Consider the following 21,761-nt stretch of genomic DNA (forward strand, 5'->3'; position numbering starts at 1 on the left):
AGCTTTGCTTTGATTCACTGTTCTCGGGTGTTAGTTTGCATTGGCGAGGCTAAAGACAATGTAGAGCGTTCTTGTCTGTCTGAAGCGGCCTCATCTGTTGCACAAAGCTTCGCAGGCGCGAGACAAGCAAAATGGGGTCCAGTGTGTGAAAACTTGACGCTTGCTGAAGCCGAGGGTCGGACGGGTAATGAGCGGAGATTTTGACGAGGTGACAATGCCAACGGCGTCATATCAGTACGGCGCCAAACTGGCTACATCAAACACATGCTAAGGTGGCCTGTGATCACGCTAAAGCTCAGTAAAGCTTGTTGTGTCGACACTCAGTACCACAGTACCATTGGTGGTTTTTCGTTCAACTTCAGTTGTGCTTAATTTGAACTGTTAAAATACCACTCAGAATTGAATTCAGGATGAATCAATTGCAAATGCAGAAGAGTTTAAGGTTTATAACAAGAATATATAGACTAAACCAACAAAATGCATTAGAAACTGATTTGGTACAAGGAAATGTAGAGGGTTTTGTTATCGATCATACATAAAAATGAAAAACAGTTGACAATGTGTTTTATATTTGTAGCCCCAAGGTTTTGGTAAAAGTGACTTGAATTACGTTTTGAAGTAAAAACTCGTTGCCCACTTCACAACGATTCAGCCTCCAAACATAAACACGGTTCGCGAGTGCGCGTGTCCGAAGTATTGCATCGGGCTTAACGCTCACTTGTAAACAAGTGCGTCGGCGACGGGCGAGGGCACCGACGCACGACAAAGACAAAAGAAGGATAAAATGGCGAGCGCGAAAAACGACGTGCATTGCTCATTGCGCGAACGTAAGAAGAAAAAAGGGGCAGGGAAAGAGATTGGCCTCTGGATGAATCCCCATAAGCACCAAGTCAATCGAGATATGCGTTATACCGAGTCAGTGGTCAGTACTTCATACTCGGTGGTCAGTACTGAGTTGCAGGGCACTTAAGAGAGCCTCATTTTAGGGATGCAAGAGGTGCATATGTTACAGTTTAAATTTTGTGTTGTTTGCAATTACAAACAAATGCTAATTCACTTAGCAAGCCTTGAGCAGTGTTTGCCTATTTTTGCCAACATATTGACACAAAAAGCAGAAAAAATGCGTTGAAACAGCAACAGGGAAAATTTTAAGGACACTGGTTCGAGGCTTTGCAGTTCAGTTCAACTGCCCTTGTGCCGCCCTGGATTAATCACTGGAGTCGGTGGGATATTAAACCACAACACGACCCAAATTGAAAGTGCCTTTTAAGTGGCTGGTGCCACCGAAGCGCGCCAGTAGCACCAGGGTAGTGACAGAGTACACAGCTAGAAGAGAGGAGAAAAACTGTTAGGGTAAAAATTTATTGCATTTTGAGAGCTACTGAATTGCGGAATCGGTTTTGAATTATTGTGATTTTTTGTTATGTGCAGGTGAATTGGACGACGTGCCGACCTAAGAACTTGTAGTTTTTGGTCGTTACACTTGACTGTGCAAATCGGTACTTCATTGTGATCTGAATTGCAACTCTTTTCGTGTCGTTTTAAACATGCCAGTGAACTGAAAGTGCATGAAAAATTCAAACACACAGTTGATCAAAGACGAAGAATCAGCCCGCACGGTTTAGACCAAAACGACGGCGTTTCCAAACAAAGTTATGATACAAGACTCAATGAAGCCTGGACCAGTATCGCCTTTACAGGCAGTAATGTCAGCCTACGGACACAATGCATTGCTCTCATCCAGACACGGTGCAGAACTTCCATTCTTTCCGCCCTCGTATCTTCCAAATGCTTTGTCCTTATCCCACTGTCCCTCATCCCTTATGTTTTCGAAAAACCCGACTTCACCAGCTGGTCTCGGCTCAGCGTTCGAACGTGGACTTTGCGGGAACCAAGGCGGTGATATGCCGCCGACGAAGTTCGTCGACCCTGATGACAATGAGCCAGACGATCCACAAGTGGACCTTGATAACATGGAACTGTGGGAACAATTTCACAAGCGAGGAACAGAAATGGTCATCACTAAAACTGGAAGGTAGGAAGGTTTTCTTTTTGAATCTGGGTGTTTTAATTTCAAACGTTCAGGGTTTACACAACAAATTATTATTTACACGGTGGGAGGTTCAGTGCGCCTTTGGTGGTCCGCGGTTAGTGTCATCACACCAGGGACGTTTCAAAATGAAAGCAATGTCAATTTGACACCAGTCAGCAGGCAACATATCGCCGCGAATTCCCTTCTATGGCACGTAGAACAAACGAAAACGCTAATAAGGTGGGCGCATCTTTGTAAACTGACGGAAACGCGCCTATTCCACCTTCGAGTGTGGCAAAGGTGTGTAAACAATGTCGCAGGAACGCGAAGGTGTGAGATTCGTGCTTGGTTAAGCCTTAGCCGCACGCCGCTTTGCTTTCCGCACCTGCTTGATACGACCTGGTGCCAATAAGGACTTGTACTTTCGCCTCATATCGCCCCCGCCCTGTGTATTTGCACTGTGTCTTGCAGACAGCTGTTGTGACCCAGAGCCGGGCAATTCCAGATCGGGAACCTTGATTATTACCGTCGCTTGCGTGAGAAAATAGCACCACCTGCGCGCGGCTTTACCACGATCGAGATCATTTTTCCAGGATCGACAAGTCATACCGATTTTAAATTGCGTTCAAACGCGACGCCATTTTGAAATTTCTTCCCCTAACATGTAAGATCTCATTTCGCGGCGTTTCAGTTATCATAACCCGGCAAAACTTGTAAGCGGACGCTTCGACTTCAATCGCGTGACATGGTTTGGTGTGAAAGACCAATGACTGGTCTTAACCGAAAAACGTGTCACAAATTACGGTTTAACACATGCGATTAATGTCTGGTAATGTGTTGAATTGGCGATCAAGCAGCGAGTGTTTACCCCACCCACACCTAGTGCCACGTTAAGATACAAGCAAACCACGTTACTTGCCTGGTAATTGCCCGATCGATATGGAACTAAACGTGATGTAATTACGGCACTTCAGCAGGAGTTGTTAATAGTAAGATAGCGGCTGGAAGTGAGCAACAAAATCGGGGTGATTTGTATCCAAAATGAGTTGTTGCAAATTGCAAAATATAAACAGTTTATTTGAGTAGGCGGTTTAGGAACAATATACATTACCTACACACAATTTTGTTCTAGCATGTACACTCAATTATTAGGTAAACTCTTTGGAAAACTTGTAGGTCTGTATGAGGGAAATACAAAGCATTTAAATCGTATCGCTTTACAAATCGTTATAGTTTTAGAAAAAAAACTTGATCAGGAAGTCATGTTACACGCACACAACCCAACCTTATACGTATCACATATATCCAACACAGTTACATTTTGAAAACGGATCAAAAATGGTTGATCTGTATCGTTGTTGATGATTAGGGTGCAGTGTTGGGGAGGAGGCGCACTAATCACTCTCGTTGGCGCCATTTTTCCTGGCGTCATTTGTCAACAATAATTTGAGACTAAATCGGTGTTAGAAGGCGTGAACAGTCTGCAAGACGATCGCCCCAATTAGAACAAGATATTTCGACTGTTTCTTGTAATTTGTTAAATACATTGCCAATTCAAAATGTGGAATCAAATGCGTACGTGGGCTTTTAAATCATTTCTGATAGGCCAATTTAAAAACAATGTTTTGGAAAATTGCCCGCTTGCGGTTTTGGTTGTATCGCGTTGTGCTGTAACAAGCGCTTGCAGTTCAATTTTGCTTGCCAAACTGCTTAGAAAGCAATATGTCCTCAACTTAAGGCTCTTGTTTTGTTTCATACAGTTTTTGTGAAGTTGCGCATTTTTAGTGCGAGTTAATTTTGTTTCAAAGTAAAGCGACTGTAAAGTTTTGTCCTAATTGCTGTCGATAATTTGGAAACCCTGTAGCCCTAATCATATGTTTCCAGCTATTGCGACCGCCGCATCATATGTCGCAATAAAATCACTTTATACTTTACCGGCCACCTAGCAATCTACAAATTGTTTCGTCCCATTAGCGCAACGCAATTACACGGCGCACTTATGACGTACGGCGTCCAAGACGTTTGCAAATTGTCCACTTGTCGTACGGCGCCTTGTCTTGCGCCACAACTAGCATCTCTTCGCCTTTACTTATGGTATAATCGCAAAGAACCAAATCGTAATTGCGGTAAAACGGCTTTGACTTAAGTGCTACATGTAGCTAGCTACGTCAAAACACAAATCGCATCCGCCATATTTGAACAAAGAGGAAACAGCGAGGTGTGTAAAGTGGCTGGCATTATCTAGGCGTGTTTAAGCATCTGGTATTCACCTACTTTAGCTGATTCGTAAGTAAAGAAACTTTGGAAGTTCAGGCGTACAAAATCCCACTCACACGCTGTTCCCTTAAAATGTACCCGATTTTCTGGCGTTTGAACACAAATAAATTTAGTTTAGTAAACAGTTCGTTACCACAATGAGTTTGGTCATCGTCAGGTACATTTAAAAGTGGCGCAATCGAATGTGGAAATAATTTATGGCATCACGAGGCAATGGCCATAGCAACCCGAGTAAGCAAACAGCCAATCGGAACGATGAGGGCCAGGCAACAAATCGTCACCAAATCATCAAGTTTCGCACATTCGCGCCAACAACAAACACCAGCGCTTTGTAACGCCTGAAGGTTATATATCAGGAAGATGTGAACGAATAGACGGAGAGGTTTCACGCCCACAGACAAGATTTGAGTGTTGGGCCACGTTGTTGCCATTTCCAAGGCGCGGGTTGTAAATATCAACAGAATATGTGAAGATTTTGACTTCATGTCTGAGAAGCTTGGGTGGGAAACGCTCAGAATGGCTATAGTTACGATTCGTTTCCATGTGGCGCATGTTTTGATTGTGACAACGTATCGTAAAGGCGTAAAAGCACTTGGCTCTAGGTGTTGGTAAAGCTAACAGTTTTGTTACTCATTATCGCTGTTGCGTAAGCCAATCGTTTCACTGCAACTCAAAACAAAGAGCTTGGGCGCGAGGAATTAGATGTGCGAAAATCCTCGGTCGTGTTTGATTTGACACTCGGTCTTTTGTTAGCGCGGTGACTTTTGGCGCCGCGCGGCCGACAATGGGCGTGGAACAAATGTGAAAGCGTTGTCGCCGTCATCAGGCGCCAGCTTACAGCGGCCGAAAAAATCGTCCGACGCTTCTCGGTTTTGATATCGCCAAACTGCGACATGATTGCAATGCTATTTGCCGGGCAAATGCAACGGCGCCTGTTTACCCGGCGTGGCTTTTGCTTTCCACTCATCCAGTGCGGTTAAGCGTTCGATGATTTAGCAAACATTTGCTTAGCGGCACCGATAGTGCTTGTTCGTCCGAAACCAAACATCTCTTTGCGCGTGAATTGGTTAAAAAGCGGAAATGAACAGTGACCGATTGTTCAATAACGCCTTTTGTGCCAACGCCTTTGAAGCTGAGCCTATACGTTTTACACTGCGTCCAAGCCGGAAGGATTTATTTGCGCGTTTTCAGGCATTAGTGCAATGACTTTAGTTGTGTTGTGGCTCTTCTGTCAAAGCGGCACCTGCCCAAAATAGCGGGTTTCCGTTTCAGTAGGAATCCGTCAGAATTGCGACGTGTGGTTTGTGCCTCAACAAGCCGAGGCCAAACGAACAACAACCTACGACACCTGCTTAATGTATCAGAAACCAGGATATCGCGTGAACTTGCGTGCCGTGCGATATGCACAAGTGGTTTTGTCGCTTTCGACTGTCCCAGCCAGGCTGTAAACAACGCGGTCTCGTTTTCGGGGGTTGGGTGTGGAAAAGGGGCTATGGGGTTTCAAATGGTTCGCATTGGTCTCCACCATTTAGGGGTGTTGGGGTCCGAGGGATGCATCACTGCTCATAATCTTGTTATTTCAAAACACCATAGCCTGATTTTTGAAGTACATTACCTTCTTTAAATATTTTTGAACAGAAAATGTTTAAACTTTCCAAATTCTGTGCCTACATTTGGTTATAAGTTTAGTTTTAAAAGTTCGGTTCAAAAACATTTAGTGCCAATATGAAGTCATACAAATAAGAAGTTGTTTATAAAACGGGTCTTTACCTTTTAGCCCGAGCGTTGAAAATCGTGATCTTGCTAATCCGTCTTCAATAGCAGCCACATATACGCAAATGTGTCAAACAATAACACGAGCTGAGCGGCCTTTGTTAAGGCAATTAAACCAGATTGCGTCAATTCCAAAGAAACGAATTTAAGCCCAGTGCGTACCTGGATTAAGAGTTTTTGATACATTTCTATTCACACTTTACTTGGTCTTGTTTGCTCACAACGATTGGTGTTTCTTAAAGTGGCGATGAGTGATCGATGTTTCAATAAATTGAGGCCAATCAATCATTCGCAGTTTTGACACGTTGACTCATAAACTATTTGTCGATCGGTCGCGACTCTTGGTAAAGATCACGCGGCTTCGTACTGCCAAGAACTGAAGAAACCGCGACGCGTTCGGCTCGGTGTGAATTAATTGACTAGCTGTCACGCAAAACAAATACTCCAGTGCGATGAGTTCAATTTCGCCAGAAAGCCAGTCTTTTTAGCTATCAACATAAACAAGGTGATACGATGGATGCTGCTCAACAGTGCTTGTCTGCAAAATTGCTCGCGTGGCGCACTTGTGATTACGGCAAGCAAAGGTCGTGTCCTGCCCCAGCAGGCTAATTCGTGGCATCGCAATCCCGCACAAGGCGACGAATGTCGAAAGGGTGATGAATGCGCCGGTGCTGGGACTCGCGCCATGCGCCCATCACTCGCGCCTAATTCGTCTTTTTTATCGGGATTTCCGCGCTGGCGCCGCCGGTTGTTAATCCCCCAGACGCCGCAGAGTTAATCGTCAGCGCCGGGCGTTGTTTATAGCTGCGTGCGATGTTGTTTGTAAACCCTGACCCCACCAGATCGCCAACCTAGCGAAATTCAGGGCATTCGCTGATTGCGTGATGTTGTTCAGAGGCAGGGCATATCAGGAAAACATAATCCCTAAACTCAGGGTACAAACCAATAACAAATCTGTTAAGCAATAGACGAAAATCTGTTTTTTGTAAGCTGTGTGGAATTTTCCTTTGTGGAGTGGGAAACAGTTTCCCTCTGTGTGACGTATATGTCAGTTTTGACGTCAAAATTGGCGACAATAGTGGCGCTGTTTCTTGTGAGAAAAAGCGCTCAGGTATTATGTAATTATCGCCAGTTTCCGACACATCACCTCTAAGGGTTTGTTCCCAGACCAGCAAATGTTGTGTGCTTGTCCGGCTTCCCAGACCCTGAATTATCGCATAAAAGGCGGGTTAAATACCGCCCCGCTACCTTACTATGTGTTTGTGCTTCGCCAGTGCCGTTATTATTGTCGCCGTTCCCGGCAAACGTCAAGATTTGCGAAAATGGTATTTTCTCCCACATACGCTACCGGTTACCTATCGATGTCGTCGTATCGATGTGTTAACACGACAAAGGGTAAAAATTGTCAACTAAAAGATGACATAACAAGTCCAAACGATAGTTTCAGACACATTGAGCCAATAAAGATTAGTCAACATCGTTAACTTAAACCGCAAATCCCAACTCAAATTCGAATGTTCCATTGCGGAAGCTATGGATTTGTGAGCCTTTATGACGCAAGGTCCCATGCGCGAGGTCAAGTCGCCAAGGTCAGTACCAAGTTCACGGGAGCGCGTGTAACTCTAGCTTGTTTAGCTTCCTAATCGACCGGGGAACGGCCTTGTCCCCTTTCGCCACAAACCAACGAAAGTAAATTCGCCCGAAATTTTGACAACATTACGTCACCACATATCTAGACACAATCATTCCTGCGTTTCGCCCTAGTGACGTTTCGTGACGTCACTAAAATACATTTTGCGCGGTTTTAAGCTGGACAAGGAAACGTCTTGTGCCGTATTAGGAGTTTTGGTGTAGGTGTGTCGTGTCCAGTTTAAAGTACACTGCAATTGTGCTAATCGCCTGTTGGAATACGCGGATCGATTCGAGTAACTCACAAACGCCCAGCGACAATTACGTTAGTGCAAGTCGCGTTGTCAGTGTGCTAATGAACAAACAATTATCTGGCGCCAAAGTAACACAAATTGCACTAATAGCTAGTTTCCAGATAATAACTGAAAAGCCCCTCTTTCCAGTGCTCAAACACATAATACTTTGCTAAATTTTGCTACATTTCAATGGACTAATGGACAAACGCGAGAATGTTTCATATGTATTCTAACTTTAGTTAAAAAAAGACAAACTTTGAGTAGCAGAAAAATCATTACATTAGTTTTGGTATATCTTAAAACTAGGTCAAAAGCATCGTAAACCAAGTACGGGTGCAAAAACGATTCAATCATTTCAAACCAAACATTTCTGTGTCAGCTTTATTTACAACCATTTTGGGTAATTACGGCTCTTGCGGCTGCCAAGCTCGACATGCATCTGCCAAAGTAGGGTAAGAAGCGGAAAACGGACGCCCACGACGTTTTTATCGAATCCCAAGTGACTTTCCAGCAATAACTCGCGCATTCACTCAGGCAGCCGTTTGTTCGAACGGCGACAAATTTCAATAACAAAGATGTCACCTTCGTCGCCACAGTCGTCAACAACTCAGCAAAAATCGTTTTTAATAGCAGCCGATGGCATTTGCGACATGTTAGTTATTTGAAGGGCTAACGCGCCTGGCCTCTGGGAATTTTTAGAGGCCGTTTGATCAATGGTAATGGCGAATGGAAATAAATAACCGATTTGTAAGAGCGCTTTATTATCGACCTACGTTTGTTCCTTGAGGTCTAAATAGCGTGTGAACAACCATAGAGGTCAACATTAATTTGGCAAGTGCTGTTCTAAACGGTGGTAAATTCAAAGCTTTAAGTAGACCGATTTGGGAAGGCAAACACACAACTAAAAAACAAACAAGTTGATAAATACAATTTCCTTGTCGTGAAAATATTTACAAAAGGAATATTAAAAAGGCGCCAAAATTCACCAACATAAGACACAATTACAGTATATGTGATGATCTTTACAGCACGAAATCTGGAGAGCAATTTGCTCAAAGACACATTATCCAACACATGTCCACTAAGAACACATGTAATTCCACGCAAAACACATTACACGGGCCGGACGGAAACACAAGCTTAAATATCCCGCCCTCGTGAACAACTAACACGTCCTGTCCGACGATAAGGAGTTCTATACAAACAGCAGGTGGATGGAGAATTCATGTCGGGCCACTGGACATAGGGAAGCATTAGGTGACAAAATGGCTTTCTCATTGATGGACGCTTCCTAGATTACTTAAACGCTTGTTGCCAACTAAAATACCCATCAGTTTACATGACACACTTTCGATTAATGGGCGACAATAGCACTTAGCTGATTGTAGGTTTTACAGTGCGGGAGCTTTCATATTAGCGCGTCGCATGTCCCAGGTAAATGCGCAGCAAGATGGCGGCCGGCTTTAGGAGGATTCTTGGCGCCATTTGTTTTTTAACACACTCGGCGTAAAAATATCTTGTCTGGTCAGTTTGATCACTAATTTCCCAACAACAATCTCGAAAAGCCATAAAAATGAAAACAGTGCACCATAATAGCAATCACCATGTCTTATGTCAACTTTAAAAGACCTGATCTCAATTTCATGTCAATTTTCTCGGGAGTGGTAAACGGTTGCAAGATTATTTGTAAATATTGCACAAACACATCGTATCGTAGCGTACAACAAGCTTAAAATCAATCTTCTACATTTTTCCGCAACTAAACTTAGTCCAAGCGGCATCTCTATTGCATTGTGACGCTCCGACCAAACCCCTATAAGGGAGATAACATCGTCTGGTCTGGGTCGGCATAAACCCAAGCCGACAAAGCGATATTGGCGTAACGAATTAATGCACAAGATGGTAGCGTTGCAAGGTCAATGGCGTGTTAAACACAGTCTGCTGTGGAGTTACGTTACTGCCTAATGCGTCAATCAAATGTACAAGCATCCGCGTACACCTTTGTGGGTAACTTGACTATATACTTGCAGGCAACCTCTGTCCGAAGGCAGAAAGGTCAGGGATGTAGGCAAAGCGATAAGGTGCGGGGCGTTTCACGGCAAATCCCGAGGCGTCGTGATGCTGCAGATAACGCAGCTAAGCTTGGGGTTGCGTTTCCATCTTTGATTGAAAGGCGACTCAAACACTCTGGCGCGCATTCCGACACCCGAAAACTAAACCGCTTTTATAAAACATCTCCCGAGAATTCGCACTATAAATCGGCGTAACCTTTGACCCGACAGGCAAGTGACCAAAGGCCTTAGGAGCACTTTAAAGAAGACTGGTCCATCGGCATCGTTCAGACGGATAATTGTCAGTGGCTTCCCGCTAATATCCCGTATTTTGCGGCGCTCTGCCAGAACATGATAACCAGCTTGTGTCGAAACAATTACTCGCGTAGTGACGTAACAGAACACACGTACACATCAGAGTGTTCGAATCAAAACATCCTCTCTGGCAACTTTGAAGTCGCCAACTTTTTGGGTTTGCCTGACACTTGAACAACACTACAGCACCACGCGACTAATGGAAATGGATGCGGCCACACACATTGTCCGACGGCATGAAACGGTTTCCGTTAATTTGGAAGCCCTTTGTGCAAGCGTGAAGGAAAACTTGACCGCTTCCGTGTATAATTTGCCCGGATAGCCAGGCCACTATGGGTCAATACGTCGCCTGGGCTTAGAATCTACGAAACATACGGGAGCGTCAACAACACGAGCTAAGTAGCTCGAAATAACCAATAGCGGTTTACAGGGTCCAAAGGAAATGTAAGAATTTGGCCTCGGACGTGCATGCGAACCTAAACGAAACAGTGCTGGTAGCGTTTCGCCGAAGCAGACGCGCCGACCGCTGCTGGTATCTATGAGGAAATCGCACCTCGAAAGGCAACAGGAAATAACCCATCGCGGGGTACTTGAGGCACGCATATTCGTCTAATAGCCTCTTTTAGCGCCGGCTCCACGCGCTGCACGTCGTCCCGTTGGCAGCGAAAGTGAAAAACCCACCGAGCAGCGGTTTTGCCTGTCAGAAAAACACATGTGGGCTATTGGTTCTAGAATTAAAATGCCCTATTTTTGAGTACCACCTTTCGGGATTTTAAACAGAAAATTGGAAAGCGCTTACTCTAAAAATGGCGGCAAATGTTATTAGTAGGCGCGAGTGTACATATTATTGACCTAATTATTATCGTCTAGCAAATTTACATGATTGCCGCCTGAACTACGAGGTGTTATATGTAAACTTGTGCCAAAAATGCCTGAAATTTATTTGGGGGGTTGATAATTTTCCAACCTATTTTCAATTATCCGAGTATTCTAATTTTGTTCATGGAATTGGCAAATGGTATAAAAGTGCACCAAACAGCGTTTTTACAACAAACAATGCTTTCGTGTAAAAATGTACATCAAATTATCGGACCAAGTGCTTTATGAGGAATTGGTTATTTCTCCTAACCTTGGGAAAACAAAGAACTCATCACGCGGTGAAAAGCAATAAAACCTCGAGCGCAATTCTGGCACGGGGAACAAACAAATACTCACGAAACAACACGGACCCGCTCAAACTTATTTAAGATGCTACTCCCGGAGCGAGCCGTTATAAATCACACAAACAAACTATTGAGTCTCGAATGTAATCAGCTTTCAGCTGGGCTCGTAGCAAGTAAAGCCAGTATCGCAATTAACTAACAGCGAAACTTTGTGTTTTCCTAGCAGCGGGATTACATAACTCTCGCCACGGGAAGGTATTGGCTTTAGAACAAAGCTTGTGCCATTTGTTCGTGTGTGCTGCCGCGTATAATAACTTGCGGTTGAGTTTTGTTTGCACTGCTGCCGTGGCACTACGCCCATTGTCACACCGTCCCACCGGTCACCCAGCAACAAATGGCTCACTTAATTGCAACAGGTGTGGATTTCGGGAAAGACGTTTCCATTACACAAATTATTAAACAAACAAAAGCAACGCCTAAACGAACCGATTTTGTAAATTGTTAAAAGAGTGCTTGGGGCAAAAAGTAAAGATGTTTTGCATTTGAAGTCCCCTAATATAAAAAAATTGCTTAACAGCCACTATTTGGTTACCTTTACAATTCCCTAATACTGTGTAAAATGAATGTAGAACATATAACAAATATTTGTTGGTGCTTTGAAGTTTTGTTCGAAACAAATGGCAAGCTGCTTTAAAATTTACTCCCGAAAATTTGAAGTGACTGGGATATCTCACAGTACAGTACAACATGAAAACATTATTGACAAGTGTGTACGTCTGTTGCTGTTATTACACCTCTGTTGCTGTCACATGCCACTGCTTGGCGGTTTAAGGACCGGCTTGACCCCGCGTCGTATTTGCACGATGTTGGACGCTTGATTCCGGCTTGCTCATCAGCAGCACTTCACCTCTGCAGGGATTAATGCGGACAAATAGACTTCCCGGTGCCCAGCGTTGACCTAAACCTGGTGGGAAAGAGTGAAATTCTCGCGTATTGCTATTCCACAGTGCGACGGCGCATGCAATCTGCTTCACATCGGGGCAGATTGCAGATTGTCAGGTCAGAGATCATGTTTGGATGTAATGCGACGGGGTAAACCGCGATTATGGCGATTTGTGCGTCTCGGAGGACACTGGCTGCGTGTTTGTTTTTGACGTCCTGCGGCAAATCGCTTTGTCTGCTTGTCACGGCGCCGCGCCACGATCCGATAATCGACCAGCGCCATTCCACAACATCAAATCGCGAACTGTGAGCCGCTAAATGGACCCAGCTCGGGTGCGATGAGGCCGGACGATTAACGTGAAGATTTAGTCACTCGATCTCACAGAGATACAAGTTTCTAATCGCAAATTTTGAGCAGCGGGGAGTCAAAGCTTATGAATTAATGTTTAGTACTAACAGTTGGACAGCAAATCCGATTGTTTCACTGGAGTTTCTTGGTGTAAAAGCATGTCTTATGCGTTCACCAAGCTTGGTAATTTTCACACAAATGAAACAAACAGCTAGTGTTGCAAAATTAGTTTTCCAAACAAATTAATACACAAATAAAACACTCAGTACATACCAAAACACAGAACAATCCAGGTTGCAAATTAAAACAAACTAGGATATTATGCTTGCAAAAACTTTCCCACAAACAAGTTGTAACCTTCTATTTACGCAAGATTTTATCTTTCCACAGGCGAATGTTTCCATCATTCAAAGTGCGAGTCCGTGGGCTAAGCAAGAATGCGAAATACATTATGTTGATGGACATCGTAGCTGCTGACGATTGCCGCTACAAGTTTCACAACTCCCGATGGATGGTGGCTGGAAAAGCAGACCCGGAGTTGCCCAAGAGAATGTACATCCACCCCGACTCACCAGCAACGGGGGAACAGTGGATGAACCGACCTGGCGTGTCCTTCCATAAACTGAAACTGACCAACAACATCGCAGATCCACATGGACATGTACGTATCTGAACACCCTTGTTATGCCTTAAATCTTCAAAAAAATCGTTTAAAAGGCGTTGTTTATATGTCAACGCATGTTTGAATTGTACAAATCCCATCAACCAGGCGAAATAGTTGGGATTGGGAACCAAGACAAAACATTTGTTGCCAAGTCTATGCTGGGTTGCATTTTGTACAACATGCCGTCATCACGCTTAAAAAAGATATAGTACGAAATACAGCCTGAAGGTTTTACGCATCCTAGCGCCATTTTGTGTGGCCGGAATCACGGCGCTTAACATTACAGATGACTGATGCACAGCTGAGGTAGTTTAGATACAAACACAGTGACGAGTTGTAATTGATTGTATGCAGCGGCAAGTAATGCCACCCCACGTAATGACAGAGATCGGCTTCATTAAACTCCGCGCCCGACAATTATACATCGCCATTTGCGAGCCATTAAGTGATTGTCGTCGCTCGGTAAGGGCTTCAAGAATAGCTGGATGCGACTCGAGGATGACAAGGCACTACCTCAAAGCAATGACGCAAACATTTTACGGTATCATGAAGGAAGATCAAATTCGCTGAAAACTTCTTGACAAATTAGCGATCATGACTTTGACGTCGCCGACACGGTGACAAGTAGTGCTCAAGAGGTTTCCTTCAAAGTTGAAAATGCATGCGTTCGCGATAGGAATTTGATCATGACGTCGCGCTTAAATTAGACACATCCATAACCTTGAGGTTAAATGCCAGCGTTCCCAACGGTGCCAACTACCTTCTTGCATCTTCCTACCTAAAGTTATTTTCTCAATCATTGATCAAGAATGATTCGCACTGCGAGCCCATGCTTATGCATCTTTCAATGATCAGATCATAGCTTTAACGGTTTTGGGAAGTAGTAAGCATTCCATATGTATTTATAGCTGTACATTGTACAAGTAATCATTACTTGCGTTTGGAAGGTGTTTGGAGACTATGGGAGTGAAGGGATCGGTGTGGGAGGTCCAGAGCGATTTTGGTGATAATTTAATGGGCTAAGTTGATATCCGGCGTAGACTGTAACTCCTACTGACCATGTCCGAGCTAGACAGGCCGCGCTACAAGTTCTAAAGAGGCTTTGTCCTCCGACGCCGTGTTGCATCTAATCTCCGGTGCTCCAGCAGCTCGCGGGGAGTCTCCTGGCGCTTGTGCGTAATTGCTTCGCCTTTTCAAGTCGCGTGATGAACGCAGGGGGACAAGGAGCACATTTGACCTGATGTACTACAAGCCGTCCCTGATCGCGCCGAGCTAAGCTGAACTTTTCATGATCCTTGGTCTCTCGCGGCGCCGCGCAGATCTCACGGTTCAACGTAGTGAGCTCGCGCGCTAAATTAGGGGAGTCCTTTGGTACATTATAGAGAACTTTGTAAAGTCTTTGGCAAGCCGACTACTTGACTTTGAGCCTGTGCCAATTTGCGACCATACTTGCTCGAGTGGTTGGTATCGTTGCAAAGTAACGCCATCAACGGAAGTATAGGTCAAAAACAAGGTCATTTTTGAAGGTCCAAAGAGAAAATGGTACAAGCGGATTTAAGGCTTTTAACTTGAAACAACTGCCTCACTTTACCCTTTTTTCTTCATATAGTTTGCCTACAAAGTGCAACCAATAAATAACTGCAGAACAAGCGTTTTCTTGCGATATTTTGAACTTCATTTCATTTAGATAGCGACACTTGTAAAACGTGCTTCTGCATGTCAAACAAGCGGATCCACCGGGTGATAGGCATCATGTTTTATCAGCGCGCAGCCATCCAGCCCTGTTAACGCTTTGCCATTTTCACTTGCAGACAATCTTGAACTCGATGCACAAGTACCAGCCCCGCTTTCATGTGGTACGCTGTGGTGACATCTCGAAGCTTCCCTACTGCGCGTTCCGAACCTACGTCTTCAAGGAGATGCAGTTTATCGCCGTTACCGCTTACCAGAATGAGAAGGTTCGTGTTGTGCGACTTATGACGGGCGTGGTGCATGTGATTTAACCCAGTCGGGGATTTGTGGTTCCAACAGAACATACGCGTTTGCTCACAAACAAGATAATGCATGAAAAAACACCAGTGCTATCATGTTTCCAAGCATAGGAATTTGCACATGCGCAAGCGAAAAACTTTTTTAAACCCAAGCCCTTCAATATTTGAATGAAATCACGTACACGGCTTTGACCTTTGAGGTGAGATTCAAGCAGCCTCACACGTAACGTGGGAAAACTCGCTTGCGCAAATATTCGCTATGCGAAGATATGACGGCGAAAATGGCGGAAACGCAGGAATTACGCAACAATGGGCGTTGTATGATGTCACAGATTACATTCAAAGATCAGTCATTCCATTAGCGCCCGTGAGGTGTCGGCGAATAAGAGCTGATAGCACAAGAAGACATCCTGAATCCTTAAACCGACGCCGACCATCTTTGGAAGACGTTATACCCCACTTAGTTGAGGCGCCACTCGATTTTAGACCGTGACTGGGTCGGTTTTATGCGAAAACGCCCTGTGTGTTGTACACCTAGGCAAAGGGGTGTGAAAAAGGAATGCGGATGTATAAACAAATTTAGGAATGTGAAATTTATGCGAGGAAATTACACTTTGCTCGTTCAATAGTTAATATACTGTATAAGGGTGCTCAAAAACAAATCAAGGAAGATATAATTTAAAATAAAAGTTTTTATCGATTAATGTAGGAACAACAGTACGCGCTCAGACCATTAGTGGCCGTTTAGGGCTTCAGACCTGAATGAGCCTCGCTGACAATAGGGTCGGCGACGCCACTGCGTAATCGCGGCGATTAGGCGACAAAGCTTCGGCGGTCGTCCTCCCTCTGCCACGATGTGTCAAAACGCGGAAATTTTAGCGGTATTTTTCGGTTCCTCTCCGCCTTTGAAGTTTCGCCAAGCCGAGGGGAAAGTTTATGGAGATGATAAAAGTGCGCACGGGGATTATGTCACCTCTAGCGTAGACGCGTGGTCTACATTATGTTGTTTTTGGACTTATAATTCGGTGGCGCACACTTAGCAGTTAACACAACAATCTAAGCCACATTAACACCACAAAGCAAGATTAAGATTTCGTACAGAAGAAGTACTCATGGAAAGCTATGGAAGAAATTGGTGTAAATAACTGGAATTTGGTTTACATTTTCTGGCCGCAGCAATCGTCGTTATATGCTCGCCATGGGTGCCGTAGTTCTGCTGCTCTGATCTAAAAGCGATAGCCCGTTCAAGCAAAACAACTGGCTCTTCGCGCGCTTGTAGTAAGATCCTATCTCACACCGTGGCGTCTAATTCGTGAAAACACGCACCCGGGTTGGGGCACAACGCACAGTAGCTGGGCACAGAGTTCCGCCTTATTAACTGAGGTAAAAGTGGACCAAACCCTTTACCAAAACAATTCCCCCCTAAAAGAACTAGAACCTTTAGTACTTAGCGCTCATCTAGTTCAGTTAATGTAAAGACCTGTCGATTTAGGCTGAAGGGTAATTAGTCCCCTGGGCTTTTGGGGTAAAAGAATGGTTTGAGGGGGGTTGGGGAGCTCTTTGGGCGATCCGCTTTGAAGCGCTGCCCCGGAGCCGTTTATAACTGAAACAATTTCACTTTCGGCATTTCTGGGTCACTGAAGTTTCCGACGTGTACTGACGCTATGTGCAGCTCAAAAGGAACTCAGCTTTGCTTGAAACGCCTTTTTGCAACCAAATTTACATCACATTACTTGTGTTTAAAACCATTTTGGCACTTTCAAAAAGCAGCCAGAAGTGAAATCCGCTTTTGTGTAAGAAAACATGGTTAGAGATGCACCTCTGAGATAGCTAATGACGGTACGTGCTGTTGAAATGACCCCTATCACTTTGCACACCTCAGAACCGGGTTTTGTCGCCGAAGTAGCGCCGCTGTCAACCCCAGTTATGTGAGGGCACTCGAAATAACCCCAACTTTCGAACAAAGGACTTGTCACTGAAATTGACACGAAACGAGAGACAAAATCGTCTACTAAACAAGTCAAACCCATCACATTACGGTTGTCGCCTATGTTGTTGCGACCGCCTTGTTACGAAAAAACGAGTATATAATCAATATTAAAAACTCACTTTAATGTAATAAACTGATTTCCTACTTCAGGTGTTCGCCCCCTGCCGTGGTGCGTCATTGTTTGCATACTCTAGTACACGTGTTCCCTACGGCGAGGTAGCAAATGTGTGTGATGTATAAACAAAACTTCTCGAATATAACATTAGGTGGTTACGTGGAATGTGTCAGGTTATGAAACAACAGCAAAGACTTGTAAGGAATTCTTGATTGCGTACGTTTTGGACAAGGGTATTCGTTTTACGGCTTTCGGGGCGAAAACTTGAATCAAATTCTATTTTTTTGCGGTTGGGCAGCGGCCTAATACGATCAGCGGCATAATTCCCAGCAAACATGAGGAAAATCGCTTCAGCGTGCCAGATGTTAATCGCGTGACGACTAAACAGCTGATTGGTCGAGTTTGGCGGATTACCGGCGTCTCTGCGTCTCCGGGTTAAATCGCCATTTTGTGGCAGTAACACCAGAAGCGGTGGCCAGAGTTGCGGAGAGATTAGATCGGCACTGCTTCTTCGCGCTTCGCCAAACCCGTCGCTCACAATAGTCGACTGCTCGGCGCCCTGTCCGCTACGCCGCGTGAAACGGTAAACGTTTGCCACCTCTCGTGCTAGTAAAGGTGGCGGCATCTACAAGTTGCAATATTTGAAGCTAAAAAGTGACACAGATTCAACTAGAGAACACATAAATGACAATTATGCAAGCATTTTTGTATGTTTGAACGCATGCCGACAAAACTCACACGTTCGTAGGAGACTTTCACTTCTATTTGAATAAGATTTTCGTAATGTATAAATGCATTTGCCACTTTTAGAGCAGTTTTATCGTTGACAACGTTTAATAGGTGACCTTTGTGCCATTTTCCGAGCCTAATTTCTACTTCAATGACCTTTCGTCCGCACAAGTAAAAGTCCATCGTGTGGGTTGGAACCGAACATTCTCACTGTTCTGGCGTTGAGCAATCGACAATTTCGCTATAATAAGCGGTGATTTGGCGTGGCACTCCAATAAGCATCACAGGCTGTTATGGAAGCGCACCGGGTTGTTTCTCTTGCAACTTGGTCCAGTTTTGCGGTTTCGATAGTTTCCGAGCTCTGGCAATACTGAGCTATTTCGGAACAGTTTTAATCACACATCGCCCGTTCGCAGTCCTGAACATCACGTACGCAAAACCTTGTTTGTGAGCAAAACGCGTGTAGCTGATCCATTATAGTTATTGTGGTGTGATGGTGATTTCTGTTTTGGCGTGATTTATAACCGAGTACATTTTGATTTCAGATTACACAGTTAAAGATCGACCACAATCCATTCGCTAAAGGCTTTCGTGATTCTGGAAGCGGAAAACGAGAAAAGAGGTAACAAAAATTGCCTAATTTATGAACCGTTTAAAAAAATACGCTACATATTATTTGAAATCTTTGAATGACCATTGGGACGTCCGTATCAACAACTTCAAGTTAGTAAACGAGTTGATTTTTTGCAGGCGCCAGCACTTTCATCTTCAACAGCAGCTAATCGGAAACTCTAAAAATGAAACTACTAACGGACAAAGCAAGGACGCAAACAGCTCACACCACAGCTACTCTGATCGATCAGGTATATAGTAACAAGAAATCACCGTTAAAGATTTCATATTTTAAGTCTATGATACAATGACCAAAATAAAAATTGACTTCAGTTAACGTTTAATAGCTTAACATTAAGGCAATGATAAAACGCTTGGTGGTCCAGAGACAAAGATTACACAAAAACATACGCATTAAATTTCACCGAGTCATCATTCATTTCTCCAGATTACAACGGTTCGACAGACGAGGAAATGCGACCGGTCAACAACAATAACCCCGGCGAACATACATCATCAATGACGTCACCCACCGGTGGCGAGAAACGCAAGTCAGATTGCAATGGCATGACGGATGAGAGAAACGGCAAATATCCGGCGCGGGAGTGCAGCGACGACGAAGGCAACTCGTTCGACGAAAAGATGCACTGCGAGGTTTCGCCAAGGGGGAAGTCGCCTGTTTTGCATTCGCCCCTCGAGAAACGATCGTCGATGTCGCCGGCGTCCGCCAAGCGCAGTTTGTCCAAAGAAAATCCCTCCGCGTCATCCTCATCATCCGGGACTTTAACGTCGCCCATTCCTATCCACCCAGGCTTGCCAGCGGGTTTCGGTGCTTACGCGAACTCCTTTATGCCGCACATGTCCGCCGCTTATCCTTTCCTTCAACCGAATCAAATGAACGCCCTTAGCGCAGCAATGAATCCTTACCAACAATTCGGAGCCGGATTCAATCCTGCGTTGCTTCAAGCGGTCGCAAACGCAGGAGCAATGTCCGCACAATCGCGCAGTCATCCTCCAACCCAGGGACCAACTCCAACTTTTATGGGCAACATGCCTTCCACCCCTTCCCTATCTTCACTTTTCAACAGCCCCCAGTCGTTATCGGCGTTCAGTCCTTACGCCAATCTGTTCCCATATAACCCAGCGGCAGCTGCGGCGGCAGCGGCAGCCGCAGCGGCGGCTTATCCAGGAGCCAGCCCCTCCGTTTCAGCTTTGTCAACCCCGGCGTCGGCTGGCGGGAGACTAGAGTCATCTCAAGGAGGAAGACCGCTTTCACCATTCTCACTTGCGTCGCGCTTGTACCGCCATTCCTCGGCAGCAGGGGCATTCGCCAAGAACATCGGTGCCGCGTCTTCACCCACCGATGGAATCCCCATCCCGGGGTCGGCTCCCACGTCCTCGCCTAGTTTTATGAATGGGGCGAAATCGCGGTTCTCGCCGTACGCCATGCCGCCCTTCAACCTTGCTTCTCTGCGACATCACGCCGAGCACCCGGAAGCCGGATGTCGATTTGATTTCTCACGCTCTCACCACAGGATGTCGCAGTTCGAGAGGCAGAGGAAGCGATCGGAAAGCGGATCACCGTCAAGTTCACCTGCAACGTCACGAGTTCGAACAGCGTCCGAGTCGTCTGATGGACAAACGAGCGAACGAAAGACTGAAGGAAGTTTCCATTCGGCTGTGCAAGAATTGAGAAATATGGAAAACCTTGTTTCGGGACTCGATCGCTCGCGAAAACGATCTGCCGAGATGAAATGCGAAAAGGTTTAATTGCAAGTCTTCCTTTTTATTGGATTTGCGGCATACCTCATGTCTTGCGCTTTCGGAGCCAAAAAGATCCACAAGAGATAGAAATCGGCCGTCTTGGTTCCAACGCTGCGACTGGCGTACGATTTGGTGCTTGTAGTGAAACGTCATTTTGTCCTGTTTAGATTAAAGGTGGTAGAGTCCCCTTTGTCCTTTTGCCCTACATAGATACCTCATAAGGCGCAATACTGACGTACTTGTACCGCTAATTTTTTCATCGTATATTCTTCATACACAACCATCGCTTGTTTTGCATGCGTGACGTCAATACGATCCCAATATCAAGTGGTGACGTCACTACTCTTCTAAGTGACGTCATATTTATGTTCCTGCATCGTTTCTCATGCGCGCGTCGCGTATTATGTGCAGTGTGTTGTGACTGTACCACAGAAAATAGTATTACCGCCTGTTATAATATAATATCGCCGTCTTCTTTTTTTATCTTCTATAGCGTCGTTTCAGTTTCTTCGCACACTTTAACGGATCATTGCGGGTCACATTTTTGCACGAACACTTTTTCCGAACCCTTCAACGTCAATTTGTTGTCAGCACGTTTCTGCGCGACCCGTGGCACTGCCGTGATCCCGATTTTTGATTCAGCGTGTTTTTTGCTAATTCTCGTCTTACGAGTGGCGCAAGTGCAGTACCAATTCACGACTAAGTTGTTCTTATTATGAAAGCAATAAATCTTTACGATGAAGCAAATTTTCATATTTAAGAATAATAGCATTAGAAGACAGACTTAGAAAGTGTCAAGCATCGAGCAAATTAACAAATCAAAGAATTCCTTTTAACAAAGTTCAGGCAATGTTGGTCCAAATACAAAATCCAAATGTTTATTTGCTTCAAAATTCTATTACGGTTTTGTTGAACCAAAACACGGTTAGGACATCATACGCACTTTTACATACCAGCAGTTGAAGAAGGTTGTAATTTGTTATCGCAATAAACACAGCGATTATGCATGTTTTGCTTGAACCCAAGTCCTTGGCTGGTGTTCTTACGACAATAATCAATACAAGTAAAA

At 44.7% G+C, this 21,761-nt stretch overlaps 1 protein-coding gene across 1 annotated transcript; it reads left to right on the forward strand.

Moving 5' to 3' along the window:
• Nucleotides 1-937: 937 nt before the first annotated feature.
• On the forward strand, nt 938-21,439 carry LOC145215677 (uncharacterized). The gene is made up of 7 exons (XM_080084423.1): nt 938-1,353; nt 1,432-2,035; nt 13,218-13,488; nt 15,303-15,449; nt 18,862-18,938; nt 19,067-19,179; nt 19,377-21,439. The coding sequence occupies exons 2-7, from the start codon at nt 1,656-1,658 to the stop codon at nt 20,696-20,698; spliced, it is 2,310 nt and encodes a 769-aa protein (XP_079940549.1). The 5' UTR covers nt 938-1,353; nt 1,432-1,655; the 3' UTR covers nt 20,699-21,439.
• The last annotated feature ends 322 nt before the right edge of the window (nt 21,440-21,761 follow it).

This window comes from Phallusia mammillata, chromosome 2 (genome assembly GCF_965637545.1).
Source record: "Phallusia mammillata chromosome 2, kaPhaMamm4.hap1.1, whole genome shotgun sequence".
Classification (NCBI taxonomy): Eukaryota; Metazoa; Chordata; class Ascidiacea; order Phlebobranchia; family Ascidiidae; genus Phallusia; species Phallusia mammillata.